The 22,356-nt window shown below is 42.3% G+C and overlaps 1 protein-coding gene across 1 annotated transcript in view; it reads left to right on the forward strand.

Annotated features, from left to right (window-relative positions):
* Positions 1 to 22,356, forward strand: part of HACD4 (3-hydroxyacyl-CoA dehydratase 4) — a 166,638-nt gene that overhangs the window by 8,902 nt on the left and 135,380 nt on the right. Inside the window, exon 2 of the mRNA XM_078675947.1 lies at positions 7,399 to 7,505. Within this exon, the coding sequence (XP_078532073.1) occupies positions 7,409 to 7,505 (97 nt within the window). The 5' untranslated portion in view covers positions 7,399 to 7,408. The remainder of the gene's footprint in view (positions 1 to 7,398; positions 7,506 to 22,356) is intronic.

Below are 22,356 nucleotides of genomic sequence, written 5' to 3' on the forward strand. Positions count from 1 at the left end.
ATAAGCAGCTTTTTCTGAAGTTAATTCAATTTAAATAAATTAAATCATCCAAACACGTTTTCGATTTGGAAGAGAAATGGTTCCCCAATTTCTTAATGATGTTCAAAATTTCTAAAATGTCAGAATTTTCATTTTCTTTCATAAAAAGATGATGATAAAATGTAGTCATTGGCCATGTATGAGCTCCAAACGATCTGTGTAGAGATGCCCTCTGTACAATTCCTATAAATAAAATTACTAAAAGATCAAAAGCTTGGGCGAAGGAGGTGTTTAATAGGATGTATGTTATTAAATCTCCAACTTTTATTATCTTTTGAAAACAGCTTTTTTTCAAAAGATAATAAAAGATGGAGATTTAATAACATACATCCTATTAAACACCTCCTTCGCCCAAGCTTTTGATCTTTTAGTAATTTTATTTATAGGAATCGTACAGAGGGCATCTCTACACAGATCGTTTGGAACTCATACATGGCCAATGACTGGACTTTATCATCATCTTTTTATGAAAGAAAATGAAAATATTGACATTTTAGAAATTTTGAACATCATCAAGAAATTGGGGAACGATTTCTCTTCCAAATCGAAAACGTGTTTGGATGATTTAATTTATTTAAATTTAATATATATATATATATATATATATATATATATATATATATATATATATATATATATATATTATATATATATATGTATATATGTATATATATATATAAAACCATGTCTGGGGTTGCTTGTACTCATTTCAGGTTGGCTTGGTTGTTATTTTACCAATTCAAAGCTGTAATATTGTGCTTGGAGTGGTAATTGGCGTTTGTTATTTTACAGCTCGACATAGACAGCACTGTGCTAATCCTATGCTTAAAGACTTTGCTGTAGGAATGGCAAAAGACTTTGTCCATTTCTATCTCGGCATGGATGGCACTGTGCTAATCCTAAGCTTAAAGACTTTGATAGAAAAGCAGACATTTGAGGTGAGCAGATCTAGAGTGTCGCTGGTGTTGAGAGTGCTCTGTACAGGAGCTGCTTTCCACCTAAACTTGAGAACTACCCAGAGTTCTCTGCTTCTCTTTTTCATATAATATATATATATGCAGTGAAGCTCGCTCCTCGCATAATTCCTCGGATCAGTGAAGAAACGAGCGTAGACCCACATTCAGTGCCAGTTTAATTTATTTAGAAATACCACCAGCCGCCATCACAACGCGTTTCGGCAGATCCCTGCCTTGATCACATGACAACATTTGCGTGTACCACCTCCATTTTTAAAGCGACAGTGCATCAATGGACATCAGGTATCTGTCAATATTTCACAGACATAGAAATCCCTTTGTTTAATACATTTTAGACAAAGTGTTTAATACAGGCTTGAATGCTCATTTTTGTCTATAGATCATAGGAATCCAATCCTAAGTAAGATACAATTCCAGTATAAATGGATTAATACAGTCCTAACCGAATACTTTATAACATGGTTGCTTATAACACAATATATGTAGAAATTATCTGAGAATATATTGATTTGGATACTTCATTGCATAAATGCTTAGTTACTCCTCACAAGACCTCTTGTCATCCTTGTCCCTGCTAGTAAAAATCAATTTGAAGTGATATAGTAGAACCCATATGTAACCCTAATGGAAACATATTCTCTAAAGTGCATAGTGTGATGGGAGTAACACCACCCAGTTATACTCCTAAATGTGCAAACTTACAACTTAATATATCAAAAAATAGAAGAAAAAGCGCAGGTGTGCCTATTTAGCAATTACTGAGACTAGGCTCAACACCAGCTTGTTATTCTTGCATTTGACTCAGCGGGTTACTAATATAACAATAATATGTGCAAATGTATGTGCAAGATAAGCAATTTGTGCAAAGTCTCTCATATTTTCATAGTGAGGGGGTTACAAAAGAAGGATATATAAAGATACAAATTGATAAATGTTTCCCACAATTATAAATACAACCTTTTAAAATCAACTTTAAGCATTTAAAATTAATTAATGCTTATGTTAAAAAAGTTATATAAATATAATTCATTCATCAAAATCTCTATAAAATCCACAATAGAAAAATTCTTCATAAAAAATTATGTATATTTATCATAAAACATTTCATCATCAAGTAGTGCAAAAAACATTTCATAATCTCAAAGTGTAAAAAGCAATTCAGGATTAAATGGATATGGAGTAGCTCCTTTCTTGTAACTACAGTGCAAATATAGAGGTAAAAGTTATTGTCATGAGACATGGAACTGGGATTAGTTATTCTAAGTATGTGTACAAATCCTCACTCATATTGAGCCCGTTAGGCTGTTTAGTATCGAGCTGCAATATGTAGTGGGTTTCCAATCAACGTTATTTCCCTTCCCTGTCTCCACCTCTTCTTTGAATTGGGACAGTATCAATGACATGGTACTTCAAATCCTTCGTTTTTCCCCCCTGATGTTCTTTAAAGTGGCGTGCCACAGAGTAATTAGGGTCATTATTATTTATAGCCCTGATATGTTGTAACACCCGTTTATGTGCTGCCAACTTAGTACTCCCAAGGTACATTAAGTTGCAGCTACATTCTAGCACGTACACCACAAATTCACTTTTACATGTTAGGTGATACTTGATCATTTGGGGTTTTGCACTGAAGGCTGTCAGAAATGAAGTTTTATTGCTCCCATAATTACATGCCTTACAATTCAAACATTTGAAAAATCCCTTCCCGACGTAAGCCACCCAGCTTCTTCCTTACACTCTGGTCTACTTTTGACCAGAATATCGGCCATGGAAGTTGATTTCCTGTAAGTTATTAAAGGAAATTCTGGAAGTGAACTGCCTATAACGGGATCGTCTTTGATAATGTGCCAATTACGCTGAAAATCTTGCGTAGTTCTTTTTGTTGTCGGCTAAAAGTTAGAAACAGTCTGTGAGCTTCCCCGTTTTCTGACATATTGCTCTCCTGAATATTTATGGGGAGTTTCCTTTCCTGAAACAAATCCTCCCTCGCTTTTATTTATGGGGAGTTTCCTTTCCTGAAACAAATCCTCCCTCGCTTTTAGCCTTGACTTCCTGATTGCTATATCTATCATCTTAGCACTGTATCCACGGTCAATAAAGCGTATCTTACTTTCTTGTTGATGTTTGTCCAAATCCATATCACTGCTGCATATCCTCCGCAATCTAAGCATCTCCCCATAGGGAATGCTATGAATTAAATGCGGTGGATGTGCGCTTGTTGCATGAAGCAACGTATTGCCTGCAGTTTCCTTACGGAACAAAGATGTACTTATTATGTTGTTATGTATGGTAACTTTTACATCAAGAAACGGGATGCTAAGATTACTTATGCTGGACGTAAACTTCAAGTTCACATCATTAGAATTGATACATCTGATAAACTCCTCAGCTTCACTGACTGTTCCATTCCAGATAATAATGAGGTCATCAATATATCTTAACCAGGACACTACCTTTTCTCTGTATGTGTCCTGATATTGCCTCCTGAGGACCAGCTCCTCCCACCAGCCCATAAATATACAGGCATAACTGGGGGAGAAGCTGGCCCCCATCGCAACACCTTGCACCTGTCGGAACATTTGTTTTTTAAAAAGGAAGAAGTTGTGTTCTAGACAGAAAATCAACATGTCCATCAACATCCTATTGTGTTGCGTGAATTCTATGGGTCTTTTAGATACAAAGTGTTTCACCGCTTTTAAAACGTAATTATTCCTTATGCAGGTGTATAGCGAGGATACATCTAAGGTAATGAGTAAGTATCCTTCCTGCCATTTTACTTTGCCAATCTTACATATAAAATCACCTGTATCTTTAACAAAAGATTCCAACCCTTGTACATCCTCTTGTAAAAAGAAATCGATGTATTTTGACAGATTTTCCAAGGGTCCATCGCAGGCCGCTATAATCGGCCTTCCTGGCGGTCGTTCCTTGTTTTTATGAATCTTCGGTATGAAGTATATGACGGGCGTTTTAGGATGTTCCTTTTTAAAAAATCTGAATTCATCTAAACTTAGTAGTCCCAAACTTTTCCAGGCAAGTAATTTGTTGCGTAATTGATCCTGCATAGTTTTATACTGGATAGGGGAACTTCTATGATAACATTCCGTGTCATTATATATTATATCAGGAGCATGGTCAGATATTAAGATTGCACCAGTTTCACCAATAAGAAAGTGTTGAGCTAAAGCTTTAGTTACAAATAAATATAAAATTCTAGATTGAAAAGAATGTGCTGAAGAAAAAGGGTGCATTTTTAAAGAGAATTCTCAGATAGCCTCCAAGTATCCACAAAAGATGCAAAAACAATTTACAAGTAAAAGAAATATAAAATTTGGAGTGCAGGAAAGATTGGAATTCCTATCTAAAATAGCATCATAACGAGATTACAGTAACCTCCAAAATATTATATAATCATCTGGAAAACTCATTAATAAGTTAGTAACATCTCTCCAGTGTTGCTTATCAGATTGAGTAGTATCCTAAGCATTGAGAATAGAATATTGTTAATTATTCATTTAACTCCTACCCATCTTCCATTACAAACAGTTTCTTGAAAAATAAATCTAATAGCAGGGGGTTTGTTTCACTAAATTACCACACCATTCTTTTTCACTAAACCTGGTGAGAATAAAACATTACCCAACCAACTTTTTTTTAAAGGTTTCACAGCTTCAATGTCAAGTGTGTTTCTTGCCATAATACAGTATCTACTTTTAACTGAGCTAAGTACAACAGAACCATGTCTTTTGATGGGGGAAACCATCCCCTTGACATTCCCAAGTTATAACGCTAAACTCCATTGAAGAATCAAATTATAATATTTGCTTTATGTGTGGATTGTCTTAGTTTGAGTGACAGCAGACCAAGGAATGTTAAAAAATTGATATACAACATATTCCAAATGTAGAATGGTGAAATATAAAAGACAACACGCCAGTGAAGTGAGGTTAGAAAAAGAAAAATAGGGAATGAGCAATATAGTGAACAAATTAATAGAAAATACTTATTAGATCACAAACAAATAGTTGAGGATGGTGAGATCTTCTGATGAAGATGACGCAGCTGGGCTGGGTTCTAGAATGGTTCTTGAGGGAGGTCAAACAACAGAGATGACGATGAAGAAACAAAGGCATGTTTGGCAACTACACCTGAACGTAGAGAAAAGAAGAGACCCTCAAAATTTCCCAAAGAACAATAAAAGTACTAGAAGACATGGGATGAAAAATTAGAGAACAATTTCACTAACACTATTAAGTATTAGAGGGCTGTAATATGTCAATATCTTCCTCTCTGCAGCGATCTAGAATTTTTTTCAGGATTTCTGGTTCTTTGAATGTTATAGTTTGAATTCTCAGTGCCAGATTTGGACTTCAATCCCTGTCTACTTAAGGTCACCTATAAAAATATAAGTTCTGGGCGTGGTTCCAAAAATGTCCTTATTCTTTCTTCTGTGGATTTTGCAAGATCCTGGGAAAAGAATAGATTATGCCCCAACCAAGAGACTTGACCTTTGCTCTTAGCTGCCATTCTCTTTTTTTTTTTAACTTTATTTTTCAATTTGCATTATACAAATACAGAAACAAATCGGCATCAATAATGCGTATATAGACATAATGTTGATATTATCGATGGCATGTAGCACAGGTGGTCGCATCGGGGGGGGGGGGAGATACCATGGGGTCACATAGCCATTCTAACTTTAAATCTGTGTATTCCAAGAAAAGAATGGTGATGCCTCGGGGATTTTGTAATATGGTGTAGACATGTGACCTGTGATAAGGTTTATGGGCTCTCGGAATGTTTAATGATAAAGACTTTGGCATCTCTGAAACTTTGGGAATGAATGATTGCAAGGCAAAGAATTGAAAATGGTGCCTTCTGTTTTGCTTTTCGAGGACTTCCCTTTCCTTTTTCAGTAATGAAACCTCTGTTTGTAAATGAGTTAACTTGTGAATAGAGTCTCATAAATAACTAATACATTGCTCCATCTCAGTGACTGTTAGCTACGAGGGTCTATTTTTCATCTAAATTCCTACCCTATTCTTTGTTTCCTCTATATCGGGTCTAAGGGCCCCAATTTCATCCAATAGTAATTCCACTGAAATATGTAAAGGAGGATTTACTGATAAAGGAAGTTTTTTTTATTCTTTGATTTGTAAAGTTGTTAAAACATTAACAGTTTTGAAGCAAGTTTGGAAGGTCCAGTGAAGCTGCGGCTTGTAATGGTGATGTTGGTCAAATGGGATCTTGTTGAGTTATCCATATTGCTTGGCGAGGGTGGCCGTTGTGATTCAAAATACGTACTTTTCTTGGAGAAAGACACTGAAGAAAGAGTGACTAGTTATCAGTGTCTTGTTTTGCCCATAAATAGAAATTAAACAGCAGAAGAAAATCTCACCTGAATGTACATTAATTCAAATAAAAACAGAGTAATTATCAAAAAGAATTTGCCAGGCAGGACAAAACAAGGCACTTGCAACTGCAGAGATAAGAAATATGCCAGCGTGTTAGAAGTAAATATGGAAAATGACAAACATTGAGGTAGGTTTAGCTCAAAACATATTAGAATGAAGTTTCTTCATAAAAGTAAATAGAGGCTCACATTACTATAGAAATATAGAAATGTTTCTGTTTGCAGAGGCTTTTAGAGGTGCGGGGGATTGCGATTGTCTAACAAGGTCTCAGAGAAATATCGCAAACTTTTATCAATAGAAATGTGAAATGTAAGGTGTGATTTCTCATCTTGGCTCACACTCAAAGCCTTTTTGAATTATTGATGCCGTTAGAGAATGTCTTAGATCAACAGATCCCAGCACACTGGAGGTTTACTGCTTAAAAGCATATTAGTAAGCAATCTCTTTATCAAAGTGAACCAAAACTTATATTATTGTGTAAATAAATAAATGCTCTTGTAATCAAAAGCTCTCCATGAAAGGGTGTTGAAAATTAACGTTGTTCTAAAAGGACGCAATGAAAATTTACGAATATCGGTCAGCAGAGTCATAAAATGGTGGGCACAACTTGTCACCTCAGTGCTCACTTCAAGCCAGTCAATTACCTGTAATTGCCACAATAAAACCTCCTTCAGGTTAACAGGTCTTCATGAGAAATGCTTCATAAATGCATTTCCTTACTTGAAAATCTCTACTGACTGAATGCAAGGCGTGAATTTCTTTCTCTCTCCTTGACCTCCGCCAAACCTGATTAAAGAGCGTTATTTTGTTAGGATCAAGCCATGCCCCGTTAATACAGCTGTTTAAAAATAGTTCTGTTTATTCAGGTTCTCTAGTGAGCAATAATGTCTCTAGTGAGCAATAATGCCTCTTTTAGTAAAGATATATTTTGTTATTCTCTTTGCTAAATTACATATTTATGGTTTCAGCTACCTGAAAATGGAAACCTACCTTTGTATTTATTACCTGGTTCAGTTCTGTGGACATTCTTGGATATTTTCCAACATGATAGCCAGATTCATGTCCTTTGGGAAAGGTAAGTGGTATGCCATTTTTTTTTTATAGTGATGTAAGATGACTGACATGTAGAACCGAAATAAATTAGGATCTGATACACAAGACTCTTTGGAAAAAAAGGCAGTTTAGACCCACTTGAGTAAACTACTTAGTTTGGAGTGAATGTTCAACTGTTTATTTAAAACATCAATTATTTTAGAACTAATGTGATAGTTTAGCGTGAAAATCTGCTTGTGTCCTGGTTATATTGCTATTACCACATACGATCACCTCTGGGAAACAGCACCATCCACAGACTATCAGGGTAATTCATGCAATTTTTCGTTAGTGGTCTCCAGCAAATCTGGATTGTTAGGTGCTCTGGTTTATTGTCTTCCAGGGACCGAAGCTAGCTGCTGCAATAAGCTAGCAGATGCACCTGCCCCATCTGTAATCAAATATTCACATTTTACAGTATTAGGTGACATTAATTAAAATTTTGTAGATCCTAATTGTGTCGCTGCCAGTAGCGTCATAGAGCACCTTAAGGCTGTTGAACTCACAAAATTAGTTAGGTCACCTACACATGGATCCAGAGTGCGCCTGGCTCTTATTTTTTTCCCCTTCTTCCTACTCTTGTGCTTAATTTTATATTTCCTTTGGTCTGTTCAGACCATTATGCAATACCTATGAGTATTAGTATGAATTCTAGGATATTGCTTTCTGAAGCACAGTGTGTTTCCTATAGGAAAAGGTGGTGATGGTATGGCTCAATTCAGCTCTTGATTCCCTCCTTCCTATATCGCTACCATCTAAACGAAAGTCATTTACCAGCGCTGTGGTTTAGTCATGAGCTGCTAACCCAAAAGTAAAAAAAATCAAAAAAACTTAGAATGCATCTTGCTCTGGCACCAATGATATGTCTCAACAGCCAATGTAAGATATAAAGAGGCCCTTAAAGAGCAGCATAAGGCAATCAGAAAGGCACAGGTGGCATAGTACACTGAAAAAATCGATAACTGACACAATTCCGCCAGTCTATGTTGGACTTGGCATTAAAGACTCCCAGTCATATAATATCTGAAGAGAAGTGCAATGAACTTTCCTGGGTGTCTCCGAAGCGAAGCCTTCCATCGTGTATTACCCTAGCATGTCTCATAAGAAATACTAGTTATCAGCTTTTAAGTCCTCAGATACGGCCCAGCTTGAGATACTCTTTACTTCTGTTAAATCGGGCTCCCCGTCTGATGCAGCACCTCCTTTGATCCTGAAAATGGTTTCCCCTGAGTTAACACCAAAGCTATCTAATCTTCTTAATTTAAATCCACCACTGCTCCCCATGTATGGAAACATGCTACTGTTATTCCATTGCTAAAAAAAAATCAACTCTACAATCTTATTAATTGGAAAACTATTGGCCCATTTCTCTTTTACCTTTTCAGTCCGACATCTTAGAAAAGCACATCCACAGAGGGTTATCTGACTATCTGCAGCCCACAATCTACTGCACATTTCCTAGTTGGGTTTCATCAGAGACATTGGATAAGGGTGGGACTGCAGCACTCGTCCATTTGGATTTGAGTACTGCTTTTGAAATAATATTGCACCCAGTTATTCTCAGGAGACTTGAGATCTGTGGGATTACTGGGAAGGCTCGTCTTTGATTCATGTTCTTTCTGCAGCATCGATCCTTCCAGATGACGTCCAAACCATACACACACACACAACACACCTTCTCACTTGATGCCGCAGGACACTTCATTGAGCCCTACACTTTCTAACGTCTATGCTTGCCCTTTAGTGAATGTAGTGAAATCTTTTGGCTTTTCCATAATCTCTTATGCTGCACAAATAGTGGTTTCCTTAGGTCCTGATTAGGAAAGTGTTCCCCTCAACTTCAACTCTGTATGGAAGATGCTGCCCACTGGAGGGACCTAAACTGTCGCAAACTCAATGGCGGCATGGTGTGCAAAATAACTATGGATTGGGATGTGGCCCCAAGTAATGACCAATGGCTGAGATTAATTCAAGCATTCCTTCCATCACTTTTTTGTATACTTTGGTGTGTCGTACTAGGTGGGGCAGGTATTCCCAGTCGTCGGCCCCATGCACACTGTGTGACTGCAACCAAGCTATACCTGGCTGCTGAGCCCTAACTAGGGAGAAACATGTCCTCTGTGGCTTGTGTTCTGGTTTAGGGCGTATCTGGTCTGGCTGATCGGTCCGAACTGTTCCCATTAGAGTAGGGTCATGTCTGATTTGCATATGGCAGGGTTCAAACTGAGTTGACATGGTGTGCAAAATAACAATATTCCATCCATCAATTTGTGTATACTTTAGTGTGTCAAACTCAAATGGCAGCAACACTGACATTTTGGTAACTAGCTCAGGTACCGTGGATTTGTCATGTCTGACAGGAAGGGCATTCCTTTAGCACCTAAAATATGGAATGGCCTCACCCTCTGGATGAATCCCACAGAGGCGGTCTTCAGCAAACCACTGAAGACCTGGCTGTTGTAATTTGGCAGGGATGCTGCTAGGATATATATGGCTTCTTCCTCTAGAGCTAGGAAATCCTATTTGGGTAGCTATATGATATATATATACACTCTTAAAATAGAAACTCGAAATATATCTTGGATAATCTGGAAACATAAATACAGCTTTACACCACTAACAGAATTGTTTATGTTCCCTAGCTAACAACATTAAGCTTTCCGCTAGTAAATATGCTCCCTGGTTATTTGAATCAAGGTGTTGAATTTATTAAGGACTTACGTTGTCCTTGCATGATGCTTGTTGTCGCAAGGCATTGCAAGTTTGTAATGGGATTTACAAAGCCACACAAGGGACAATTTGCGCTGCCATGTGTCACTTTGTAAAGAAATATTTCTCAACTCAAGGGCTTGCTCTGTGTTGCGTAACATTTTGCTGTGGTAGTTGTTCCATGGGTGGAGCATGGGCGTTCCAGTGTGTCCACCCATGGAATCTGACGTAATTCCAGATTTACTAAACTTGGGATTGCACTACAACGGTGCGCCTATCACAAAGAGGCGAAATATATTTATTTCTCTTAGTTGCAAGATGGCCGCCCGGTAGGAGCCCCTGTCCGGAGCTCCCAGTGCTCGGGATCCCTATTTTGGATTTATCCCCAAAAAGCACCCATCTCTGCGCACATAATCAAACACGAGTAACTGGATTATTATACAGAGTAACTGGATTGGCCTTAAAAGTAACTGGAGTGCAAATCAACATCGTGCCAGACACCTGACCTGCGGCGCCGGCGGCTGGGACCCCTGTGACTGCTATCGGTGCATGGACAGAAGACGAAAACTGCAGGGAGAACTGAACTGAACAGAACCTCTGCAAGTAACTGGATTTAATTACTGGACTGCACTTACCTATTCTCGGAAGTCCTGCAGAGTACTGCGAGCACCCACTACTCCACCCGGCTGCTTCTGGACGCTTGCGGAGACCGGGACGGCTGGTAGGAGTCCGCCGGAGACTGCTGAGGATCGCGCACACGTTTGGGGCGCCTTCGCCTGTGTCCCCTCTCACCACTGGACTGCTGCGGGACACTGTTGACACCCCCACCTACATCGGTTGGTGCTCGGGTGGGGCGGACGATTTTGATGATTCCTGCCTGGTTCCCGCGGCGGATGGCGGATGCACGCTGTGATTGCCCGTGACTGCCTGCGAGAGGAGCTGGCTGGCGGCGCATCGGAGGTGTCCGACCCACTGGCGTGCACTGTTGCAGATGACGGTCTGACCAACAGAGGTGTCCGGTGCGCTGCCTCGGAGGCACCGGACGATCCCGGAGGTGATCTGGAGGGACAACACAGAGCCAGAAATCGAATGCTGGCGCTGCCACAGGAACAGCTTGAGGGGAGCCCCGGGAAGCGCGGGATCCGGACGAGCAGCGACGCATAGCAGGAGCCTGTACTGCCCCTGCGACGGGAGCCGAAGGTGACCGGAGGTGAGGCGCCGCCGCCCAGAAAGCAGCAGGATTAGACCCATGACGCACTCGGGTCAGTGGGTGACATCGGAAAACGGCCCGACCGGAGCCTACCTCTCTGCACGGGGAATTGAGGTGAATTGAAGTGACGTTATTGTTTCCACCACCGACGGAGGAGATGGCTGTCTCCTGAGACCTGGGGCAGTAGGGAAAACACACGTCGCGCGCACACATCAACCAGAAGGCGGTGCAACAGCGGTGTGCGTCCTTTCCCCATTTCTAGAACAGGAAAAAAGGCTTCACTTTGCACGACTCCGCTGGCAACATCGTGGGTCTATATGGGCAGAACTATAAGAAGGTATTTATCGACCCTGCACACATTTCCCTTTTTTTCCTTTGTGCCTTTATTCAAAATGGCTGTGGCCATAAAACGGCAGCAATAAATCGCCTTCTGCATCGAAGAGGCCCACGAGGCTCCAAGGTCTGACTCTGACTCCCCCACACAGACCATATTACAGATAAGACTCCCTCCCAGCAAGAGAGGATCTGGTCTTGCTCAAACAGAATCTAGAATCTGACTCTGCCCTCCCTGTGCCTAAAGCATCAGAAACTAACAGAGGACTGCCGTAGCTATCTCCTCTACTTTGGCGGCCATTTTGGAGTGGTCTGACCCTATCTCTCCTCTCTCCTAATCTCAAGTACCGAGTGTCTACCGTTTATTGCAGTATTATACCTCTACATGTACTTAATGCACTGACGGATACCTCATATATTTCTGGCCGTTCACTAGGGGCATCTCTGACTCCTGCTGCTTTTCTTTTGCACATGTATTATGTATATATACTTTGACCTGGTATATCATTAATATTATACCCCTTTATGTATATTACACCCCTCGCACTTTCAATATAGTATTGCACCGTTAACTACCTCTTATTTCTAAAAACTACTTATCTCTTCACTCTGTACACCTGTATCTTGTTCTAGTGTATCACTAATATTACACCTCTAGACTATTCACTGTTATAAGCTGTACCCTTCTTCCTCTATCTCAGTACTGCACCGACTGCTACCTCATACTTTTATTATTATTATTACTATGCTACCTCATACCTGTATTATTACTATTAGTATCTTTATGCCTATTCTACGTCGATCTCCCTTCACATATTTCTGTCTCCTTCCTTTGCGGTAAGGTGAACCCATTCCACTCCTCTCCCTGGACTGCACCAATTACCACTTCCTACATCCTGTTTTCGTTGTATTTTGAGTCTGATTGTGATTATTGTATTTAGATTTTGATTCTGACCATGTTTACAACGACTGCTGAGTCTGATTGTGATTATTGTATTCAGATACAGTGATTTAGATTTAGATACATACTACCTCATATCTCTTTTGGACGCTACCTCATATCTCTTTTGGATGCTCACTAGTGTCACTTATGACGCCCTAGCTCCTACACCCAACATTACAGCCTCTAAAATGGAGCGCAACGGCAAGCACACTTTTAGAATTAACTACCCTTCCACCCTCACCAAAAAAGCCACTAAACGTTTTAAACATAACTTCATGAGGTCGCACCCTGAAACACCCTTTGCCGACACCTACTTCTCACCGGGCAATGGAGCCCTGAATACCGATATCATCTTCCACACCTCACGCAGAGCCCAATGGAGAAAAGCGTTCCTAACCCTACTCACCGTCTCCTCCACCAGGAAAACAACTCATGGCCTAACTCTCTCTATCACACCTTCCCACCTCTTCCCTGGCAGGACTACCATTACTATCTATAACAACGGGATTGTCCTAATTCAATCCACGGACAAGAACCTGGAACTACTAGACAACCTGTTCCCCAAGTTCAAAGAGCACCTCTCCAATCTGCGGACCCCCACCCAGATCTCCACCAGCACTATCACCCCTGACGTCGCAGCCCCCACCTACAACACCTCTACCCCCAGCACCCCAGTAAATGGCCCACCTGCTATTAACACCCCACACTCCCCAAGGACAGACACCCCCAGCACCCCAGTAAATGGCCCACTTGCTGTCAACGCCCCACATTCCCCAAGGACAGACACAAATGTCGCCACCTCTTATACTAAACGCCCCTCTAACATGATCCCTTTTACCCCCACTCACATCCCCCCTATCCCTCTCCTCCCTGACATAACAACCCCCACCAGCAACACGCCATCTGAACACACCACCGCTCGGAGTTTATCCACCCCCCCTCCCATCCCCCCCACGACAGACGCCTCTCCCTCCCCAGCTCCCTCCCCACTCTCACCCACGACACTCTCACACCAGACAGAACAACTCTCACCCACAACACGCCACCATATGATAACATCACCACTCTGAGTCTATCCACCCCCCCATACCCCCCGCGGCGGACACCTTTCCCCCCCCCAGCTCCCTCCCCACTCCCACCCACGACACTCACACCCTCCCAACAACACACACAGAACATACCACCTCCCCTACCTTAGCATCCCCCTCTCTCCCACCTCCTATTCTCAGCCCTCACTACCCTCCGGTCTCCCCCACTGTCTTCAGCCTTCACTCACTCTTCCACTCACCGGCACCGTCTCCCACTGACGGCACTACCTATGCCTCCCACCCACCGCCTTCACCGCCTACTTCACCCACACCCCCCGCCCACAAACACGCCCACTCTTTGAATGCCATCCCACCCATTTGCACCGCAGAACATTCCAACAACGCTAGTATATCCCCCCCTTCGATTCCCTGCCCGCTTTCCAGCTCACTACACAACCATTCACCAATGGCTCTCACCACCTACGCCAACCCCAATGCACCCCCTGACCTGACTTTACCCACCCTCCAACAAGTCAAAGAGGATATTCTACAAATCAAAAAAGATGTCCACGCAATCAAAGACCTTCTCTCATCACAGCCCAGTCTACCTCCCATCATCCCTCTACCCTACAAAGGACGCACCCGCCCTACATACCCTCGCCTCCAACGACATCCGCGCTGGCCGACTATCCCCGTTCGCAACAACTCCCACCGCCCCCGCCGTGTCCTCAACCCATTGTCGGACCGCGACCTATGCTCTCTCCTAAGCTCTTATGGCCCAGGTCCGGTAAAACACATATCCAGCACACACATCCCCATACCCACAATTCTTACAAACCCTCTGAGGCTCCCAACACTCAACAACAGAGGTTCCGTCCCTAACAACCTCAGAAAAGTTCCCCTCACTCTAGAAAGCTCGACTACCCTTCTCTCTCCCAAACTCAAATGCATCCTACTCAACTGCAGATCGGCCCAGAGACACTCCTCAGACATCGCTGATCTCGTCTCAGCTAGGGATCTGGACCTAGCCATTCTAACAGAAACTTGGCTCACTGAAGCCTCTACCCCGATTATGGACATACTAGTCCCCCCCAACTATCACATCATTAGGCTATACAGGTCTTCAGACAAGACGGGCGGGGGAATTGCATGCATTTTTAGAAGCAACCTCTCCGTTACTAAAGTCACCTCCCCCTCCCTCTCCTCCTGTGAACTCCTCTGCCTCGACATCACCAGCGAGGGCAAACAAGTTTGTGCTCTACATCTCATCTATCACCCGCCTGGTGACAATCTCATATTCACCCAACAACTCATGGACATGATCACTTCCAATGCCGGTCGGCAGACCACCCAAGTCTACCTGGGTGACTTCAATCTCCACTGGAACGATCAGAAAGACACAGTGGTGAATAGTCTCAAAACTTTCCTTAATGCGCTTGACCTCACCCAAATATGCGATAGACCAACACACGACAAAGGCTCGATACTTGATCTCATCATTGCCAAAGAGAATTCTACACAACTGGAGACGATTCTACGCTGCGACTGGTCAGATCACCACATTATCACCTTCTTTATCAATGAAAAAGTTAAACCTAACCCGGCTCAACCAATCAAATCCAAAACATGGAAAAGGGATATGAAGAATCTCAACCCCTCTACTCTGCCTCCCCACATCGGCAATCTCCTCCTTCCCCCTTCAGGTGCCTCGGATGTTCAATCACTGACTGACCACTACCTTGAATCTATGAATACATTAGTCAATGAAGTCGCCCCACTGCAACTGAAGAGAGTCTCCACCAAAACCTCTAACCCCTGGTATGACGACAGACTCAATGACGACAGGCGTTCGATGCGAATGGCAGAGCGCACCTGGAGAGCGGACCCTTCAGCACTGCACCTCAAAAGGCTTAAAAACAAGAGAAATGCCTACTTCAGGAAAATAAAGCGCACAAAGTTGGACTTCTTCAGCCGCCAGTTGGACCAAGCAAAAAACAGGCCAAGAAAACTGTTCGAACTAATCAAGACCCAAACAAAGGCACAACCCTTACAATCAAATAGCACAACAAGCGACACCCCACACTGTGAAGACTTCTCTGCTTTCTTTAAGCTAAAGACTGACAACATAAGAAATGACCTCATCATGGATGTAAGCCGATTCCCCAACCACACCAGAATGGCTAACACTCAACCTAAAAACATGGCATCTTGGCTGTACTTCGATACCTACTCGGAAGAAACAATACACAAACTGCTCTGCACCTTGAAGCCCTCTAATCACCTCACAGACCCTCTACCTGCTAATGCTGTAAAAGACTTCATCCCCTTGCTCCTCCCTCTCTGGACCAAAATCATCAACTGCTCCCTGCAACAAGGCCTCATTCCAGACTCCCTCAAGGTGGGGCAAGTCACGCCTATACTCAAGAAACCTACAGCTGATCCGTCTGACCTAAACAATTACCGGCCCATCACCAATATCCCCACTCTGGCCAAACTGCTGTAGAAATGTGTCCAACTCCAACTAACAAGACACATTGACCAATTTGACCTCCTCAACTCTAATCAATCAGGCTTCCGAGCGAAACATAGCACGGAAACAGCTATGACACACATAATTGATGACGCCCTCCAAATTCTTGATCGCAATGAGTCCTGCCTCCTCATCCTTCTTGACCTCTCGTCAGCATTTGACACGGTCAAACATGAGAACTTGCTGGAGCTGCTAAGCACTAGAATGGGTCTATCGGGAACGGTTCTCAAATGGTTCTCGTCCTTCCTTCACAACCGGTCTCAGAAGTTCAAGATCGACAATGTGCTATCTTCACCTGTGCCTGCAGATCTAGGTGTTCCACAAGGATCCTCCCTCTCCCCCACATTGTTCAACCTCGTCATGGAACCGCTCGCCACCTTGCTCCAAGCTTCTAATGTCCAATTCCATATGTACGCCGACAACTGTACCTAAAGCTTCAATCCCCGGAAGATATCAAACATCTGAATTCCACGCTTATTAACACTCAATCTTGGCTAGCCGATAATCACCTCAAACTAAATGCTCTGAAAACTGAGTTCCTTCTCATCTCACCCCCGGCGAAAATTTCCACCACCCAAACATGGCTCAACAACCTAACAGCACTCAATGTCCAACCCACCATCGTGGACTCAGCGAAATCCCTAGGCATCACACTGGACGCCAAGCTCAACATGCAGCAGCACGTCAGCAAACCCACAAAAGCAGCTAATTTCCAAATCAACACACTGAGGAAAATTAAACCCTTCCTCCCTGCTGAAGACTTCCAAACTGCTGTACAAGCGTTAGTCATCCCTCGAATAGACTGCGGAATTGTGGCCCTCAGCGGACTCCCACTATCCACAACAGCACCCTTAAGAGCCTCCCTGAACGCTGCCGCAAGACTCATTACTGGCTCAAGAAAACATTCGCATATTTCCCCAGACTTAAAGTCCCTAAAACGGCTGCCTTTTGAAGCCAGAATACAACTAAAAATTGCAGTTATGACACACGCGGCCGTGCACCACAATGCACCCAACTACCTCGCTCAAAAGTTGTCTATATCAGGAGGTTCGAGATCCAATAGAAGCTCAAAAATTCTACTCCTGAAACCCCGTAGATTCCGGAAAGAGAAAACTTACAAGCGCTCCTTCTCAGGAATGGCACCCAGGATCTGGAATGCGCTCCCTCCTGAAACAAGGCGTATCTCCTCCACTGCACTCTTCAAGAAAGAGGTGAAAACCATCCTTCTGGCCAAGATCTCCTGAACCTTATAGGTGCTGGATCAGAGACTCTGCATTGCCTTGTGTCAATGCTCACCTTGTCCTCCGGCACTATACCTCTACTTGATGGAGACACTACTACGCTACTTTCTTACTACCGACCAATATATGATGCACGTTGGGTCACTGATTCACCCTCCCGATGCCCCCACTCAGTGCTCTCTCTATACTAAAACACTGGTATAAGCCTTCCACTCACCCAAGGTGTACCTGAACACCTCTGTAGTGGGATCAATGACTTGTGCCGTCTTATATTACTTGTTTACCTGACTGTATATTGATATGTTTTATGTATGTTATTATTATCCTTTCAAGTTAGTGACTACTACAATGCTCCCATTACCTCTGTTCATTCCTACTGCCCCTACCCTGTCATTGTGAAGCGCTCTGATATCTGTAAGGATCTTGTTCGCGCTATATAAAACTTTGAATAAAATAAAATAAATAAAATAAAGTTATTTCCTCTTTCAACGTGTGGTGCATTCTGCAGAACACATAGAAAGAGTAATACGCCTCTAAAGATTGTTTTTGTGCAGAAAGGTATCCCTTCCTGCACCAAACAATGCTGGCCATATCACAGGCACCCGTGCACCATGGGGCATGGGTGCCTGCGTTGGCATTAGACTGCCTTAAGTGCGCCAGTGTTATGAGAGAGCAGAATTGTTCCATATCTTAGAGTAGATATGGTGCATTTCTTTTCTCTCTCCCATACCTTGTTGTGTTGCATGGAAGGTTAGTGAATCTGGGCCCAGGTTTTCTGGAATTGTACGACTGTAAAGTGTGCTGTATGGTGGTTGAATATCTGCCAGTCAGGTGAGTTTTGAATTGTATTAAAGTTAAGGTTCAGGGTGGGTAAGAGTTTGCTTTAGTGTGGTCAACTGGCAGAACCCAGTGAACAGCTATAAAGTTTTAGGCTAGTGGATTTACATATATCTTTGAGGCAGTTTTCCACATTGGAAATGCATTGACACGCCTGCTGTGAAAGGCACTTTTCATTTCCTTTCCTAGAAAAGAAAGGGAAGGGAAGACTCCCAAAATTGGTTGCATATGGGGAAAAGATTTATCCACTGAACAAAATGTATTCCCTAGGAGAAAAACACAAACTGTATAAATGCACCATTCCACATCAATTGGATTTTTTGTGAATTCGTGCAATCCTGGAAATCTATAACTGTAATGCACTTACAGGAATATTCCTGAGGTCTTGGTGAATCACATACAAGTCAGACACCTATCCCAAACGCAGCAGTAAATCAAAAGTGAATACATTTCCCTCTTTTAAATCCTTGCTATTGTGAAGCTGGCCAAAGGTATTTATTTTCTGAATCTAGGAAGGCCATGTCCATATTGTTTAAACTCAAGACCAAGTTACCTGTCTGCTTCTCCTCCTGTATGAACTGTTTGGCTTTCCACTGCATCAAACATCTCGTTTTGTAGTACTGCATTTTTAAAAGTGAAAATGGGGAGGGAACACTCTCAAAACTGATGGGAGTGTAGGCATAGGGGTTTCTACATTGAGAAAATAGTTTCCCCATTGGGAATAGATCTTTCCTTTTTTAATTTTTTTTTTTAATTGAAATCCATGAGATCACAGAACGGCACAAGTATTACAAATGAAAAAACATAATATTGCTCAGAAACAGGTCAAGACAGAAGAAGAAAAGAAAAATGGCTCTACATATCTGAAAATAACACATCTGTCCAATATATACATGGCTTAAAATGTACGGGGCTAATCCCTTCTTAAACATATTGCAACTGCTACTCTCTGTCACACCAGAAATAATAAAATAAAAAAAAAAAAAAAGGAAAGGGGGCATAAATTACTCAAAGCAGGACCTTTATACCTCCATATAAGTCATAACGGCCCCCCAGATCTGACAACCCAAATTCATTCTTCGCCTGCCTTTCAGAGCATATAGGCTGTATTCCATATTGAAGATTGATACAAATCTTGCCCTCCACACTTCAAACGAAGGGGGGTCCTTTGGTAACCACATTGATGCAATACATAACCTAGCAATGGCAGTGGCAAAGGAAAATCAAATCATTGGGAATAGATCTTTCCAATGAAGAAATAAAAAGGTTAACAAGCACAACTAAACTTTTGCTCCTCATTTCCATAGGTGGAAGTCTTGCATTTCATTATGCAAAAAGACTGCTCTGAGTATACCTGGTTATGTACTTCTGTTACATATTCTAATGAGTAATCCGAACATTTTTGTGAATTCCTTCAAAGTTTGAAATTTGCACAAAAAAACAACACTAGTAACTCCATTGGATTTTGGTGAATGGGGCCGCCCGTACCTCACACTCAATAGTTTATACCGTAAACTTTAATGAATTAAATACACCACTTTCCTCTTAGATGGAGGTTTGACTAAAGAATCTACTTCAAATGGGACTAAATTAACCAGACTGTGACAAAATGCTGAAGGAGGTTTACTTTGACTAAAGCTTTGCCAATCTGAGGGGCTTATTTACAAAACCCTTGCGCCGCCGGTGCGTCATTTTTAACATGAGGAAAAGTGTGGCACCAGCGGCGCAAGGGGTTTGTAAATAAGCCCCTGAGTTCTCACTAGATTTCGATCACTCGATGACTGAGCTACCAGAATGACGTTCATTTCAGAATGAAGCTCTTTGTCTTTCTTTCGCTTAGGGGAGAACTCCGCACTTATGAGTGCTGTGGTGCTGAGAAACAGGGGATGGCATTTACTCTACCTGTTAAGTACATATTCGCCTGGGTGAGGGATCTACTGGGTGCAGTAAATACCTCCTACCCTATTTGTGGAGAAGACATTAAAGACATACGTGTAGAATTTGGTGCTGCGAACATCAATTCTGCATTTATCAGAGTTTTGCCGCATATTTTACCCAATATGTGTGGCCTGTTTGTCCTGCTGAAATGTGTCAGCACAGACTTAGAAATTCTCATCCGCACCCGGAATCCAGGAATAAGGAGGAGACTTGCCTCCTTGGCACCATATCTACAGAAAGAACAAACATGCCTATTTTAATATCAAGGAACAGGTTGGAGATGTCATGATTCCAGAGATTTCAGAACTCTAATACCGATTCTCATGCATTTCCTTTTGAAGCTGCGGTCTCAGTAGCTGCCAATGTTCTGTCTGTGCCTCAAATGTGATGTAGGCAGTTCCTTGCTCTCTGTAGAGGTGGAATGAGAGAAACCTAGTAGGTGTCATTAGTCATCAGCCATTTTCCAGTAACTTCAGCAGGGCCGAGGAAATCGCTTTTATATCACGCTTACTGTCATTGTAACTTATTGACCGGGCTTACCACATCCTTTAATTCATTAACGCCTTTAATTCATTATATAATACACAATAAGGTTTCTGACAGGTGAGACTCGTCAGTTTCTTGGCAATTACCAGAGGGAGTGGTGCTAGAGAGATTGACACTTTACCTGGGGCGTTGGGGAAAAAACAAAGCTGAAAGTATTGTTATGCAATATTTCTTGGAAAATCTCTTATTTTTTTGTCTGCTGGGTTGTTGATAAACATAGGTTTGAAAAAGAGATCCTTCAGTCTTGCGTAATGTAAAACCATGTCGTCAATCTTAATGGGAGAATAAAAGTTGATCCCCTTTTTTAAGCCAAACTGTTCCAATATTCTTTAACGTAAATATATATTATTTTGCACAGTTTAATGCTGATATAACACCCTCTAGAGTGCAGTGGTTTTCCAAGGCCAATAATCTAGACAATATTATGATTATTAAGATATTTTGATCCCACATGTTTGCGGAAAGCCCTGGAACAAAAAATCTCTGTGGTAATTTGGCAGTTATTGAATCCTTACCCCTTTCCTACCAGGTTTAGGGGAGGGGTTTTCTATTTTGTGGGTCAGGGTGTCATCATAAGGAAGTGAATCGGTCAAGTCACCACCAACATAGATATGATTCACACAAAAGTAGGAGTGTCTCAGTGCTGTTGAACTGTATTTTCCTTAGTGGCTATGTGTGGGAAACTCTGGACCTGGCTTGCCCGTCGATATAATGGCTAAGAAAAACTAGAGAATCTACCCATTTTTTAGGTCCAGTCTACTAGACGGCGCATTTGCTCTGTTGCAAAACATATTGTTTGCTTCCAGTGGGCTTAGAGCCAGCTCATTCCTTGCCATTGTTTGGCTTCATTTTCACTCACATTTGCTCGCTTCTTATTCTTTAGAGGGTGTAAGCTTTCCTTCCACTTCTTGACCCTCCTCCATAGTAAGGACATATTCCTTGCGTCCTTCCAGTGCTTATTTTTTAGCCCTACGCAAGAGTGCATGTGTTTTCTAGCTATCTCCCTCATATACTTTCCTTCCCTCGCCGTAGTCTGATGTTTTTCTCTCTCGCCTGTGTACATCTCCCCCGATTCCCCACGTTGCTTTCTCCCCCATGCGCTTCTTCCCACCAGCTCAACATTGCTCCTATCCAGCACCGTTCTTTAGCCCACTCTGCCACCCCAGTTCAGACATGGCTATATGCAAATCAGTCTGACCCTGTGCCTCATGGGAACAGTCCAGCCCGAACTGCCAAGCCATGCCTTCCCTGGACCGGAAACAAGCAGGGAAGGCATGGCTTGGCAGTTCGGGCTGGACTGTTCCCATGAGGCACAGGGTCAGACTGATTTGCATATAGCCATGTCTGAACTGGGGTGGCAGAGTGGGCTAAAGAACGGTGATGGATCAAACCCAGATCTTTTGACTGGGTGTGAGTGTTTGATTGGTTCAGATGCTCCGTCCATCACCACCCCTTTTGTACCACTAATGGCCAACATGCCATCATAAAAATGTAGTGTAGTTCCTATATTCCCAATAGG

This window comes from Lissotriton helveticus, chromosome 2_1 (assembly GCF_964261635.1).
Source record: "Lissotriton helveticus chromosome 2_1, aLisHel1.1, whole genome shotgun sequence".
Taxonomy (NCBI): Eukaryota; Metazoa; Chordata; class Amphibia; order Caudata; family Salamandridae; genus Lissotriton; species Lissotriton helveticus.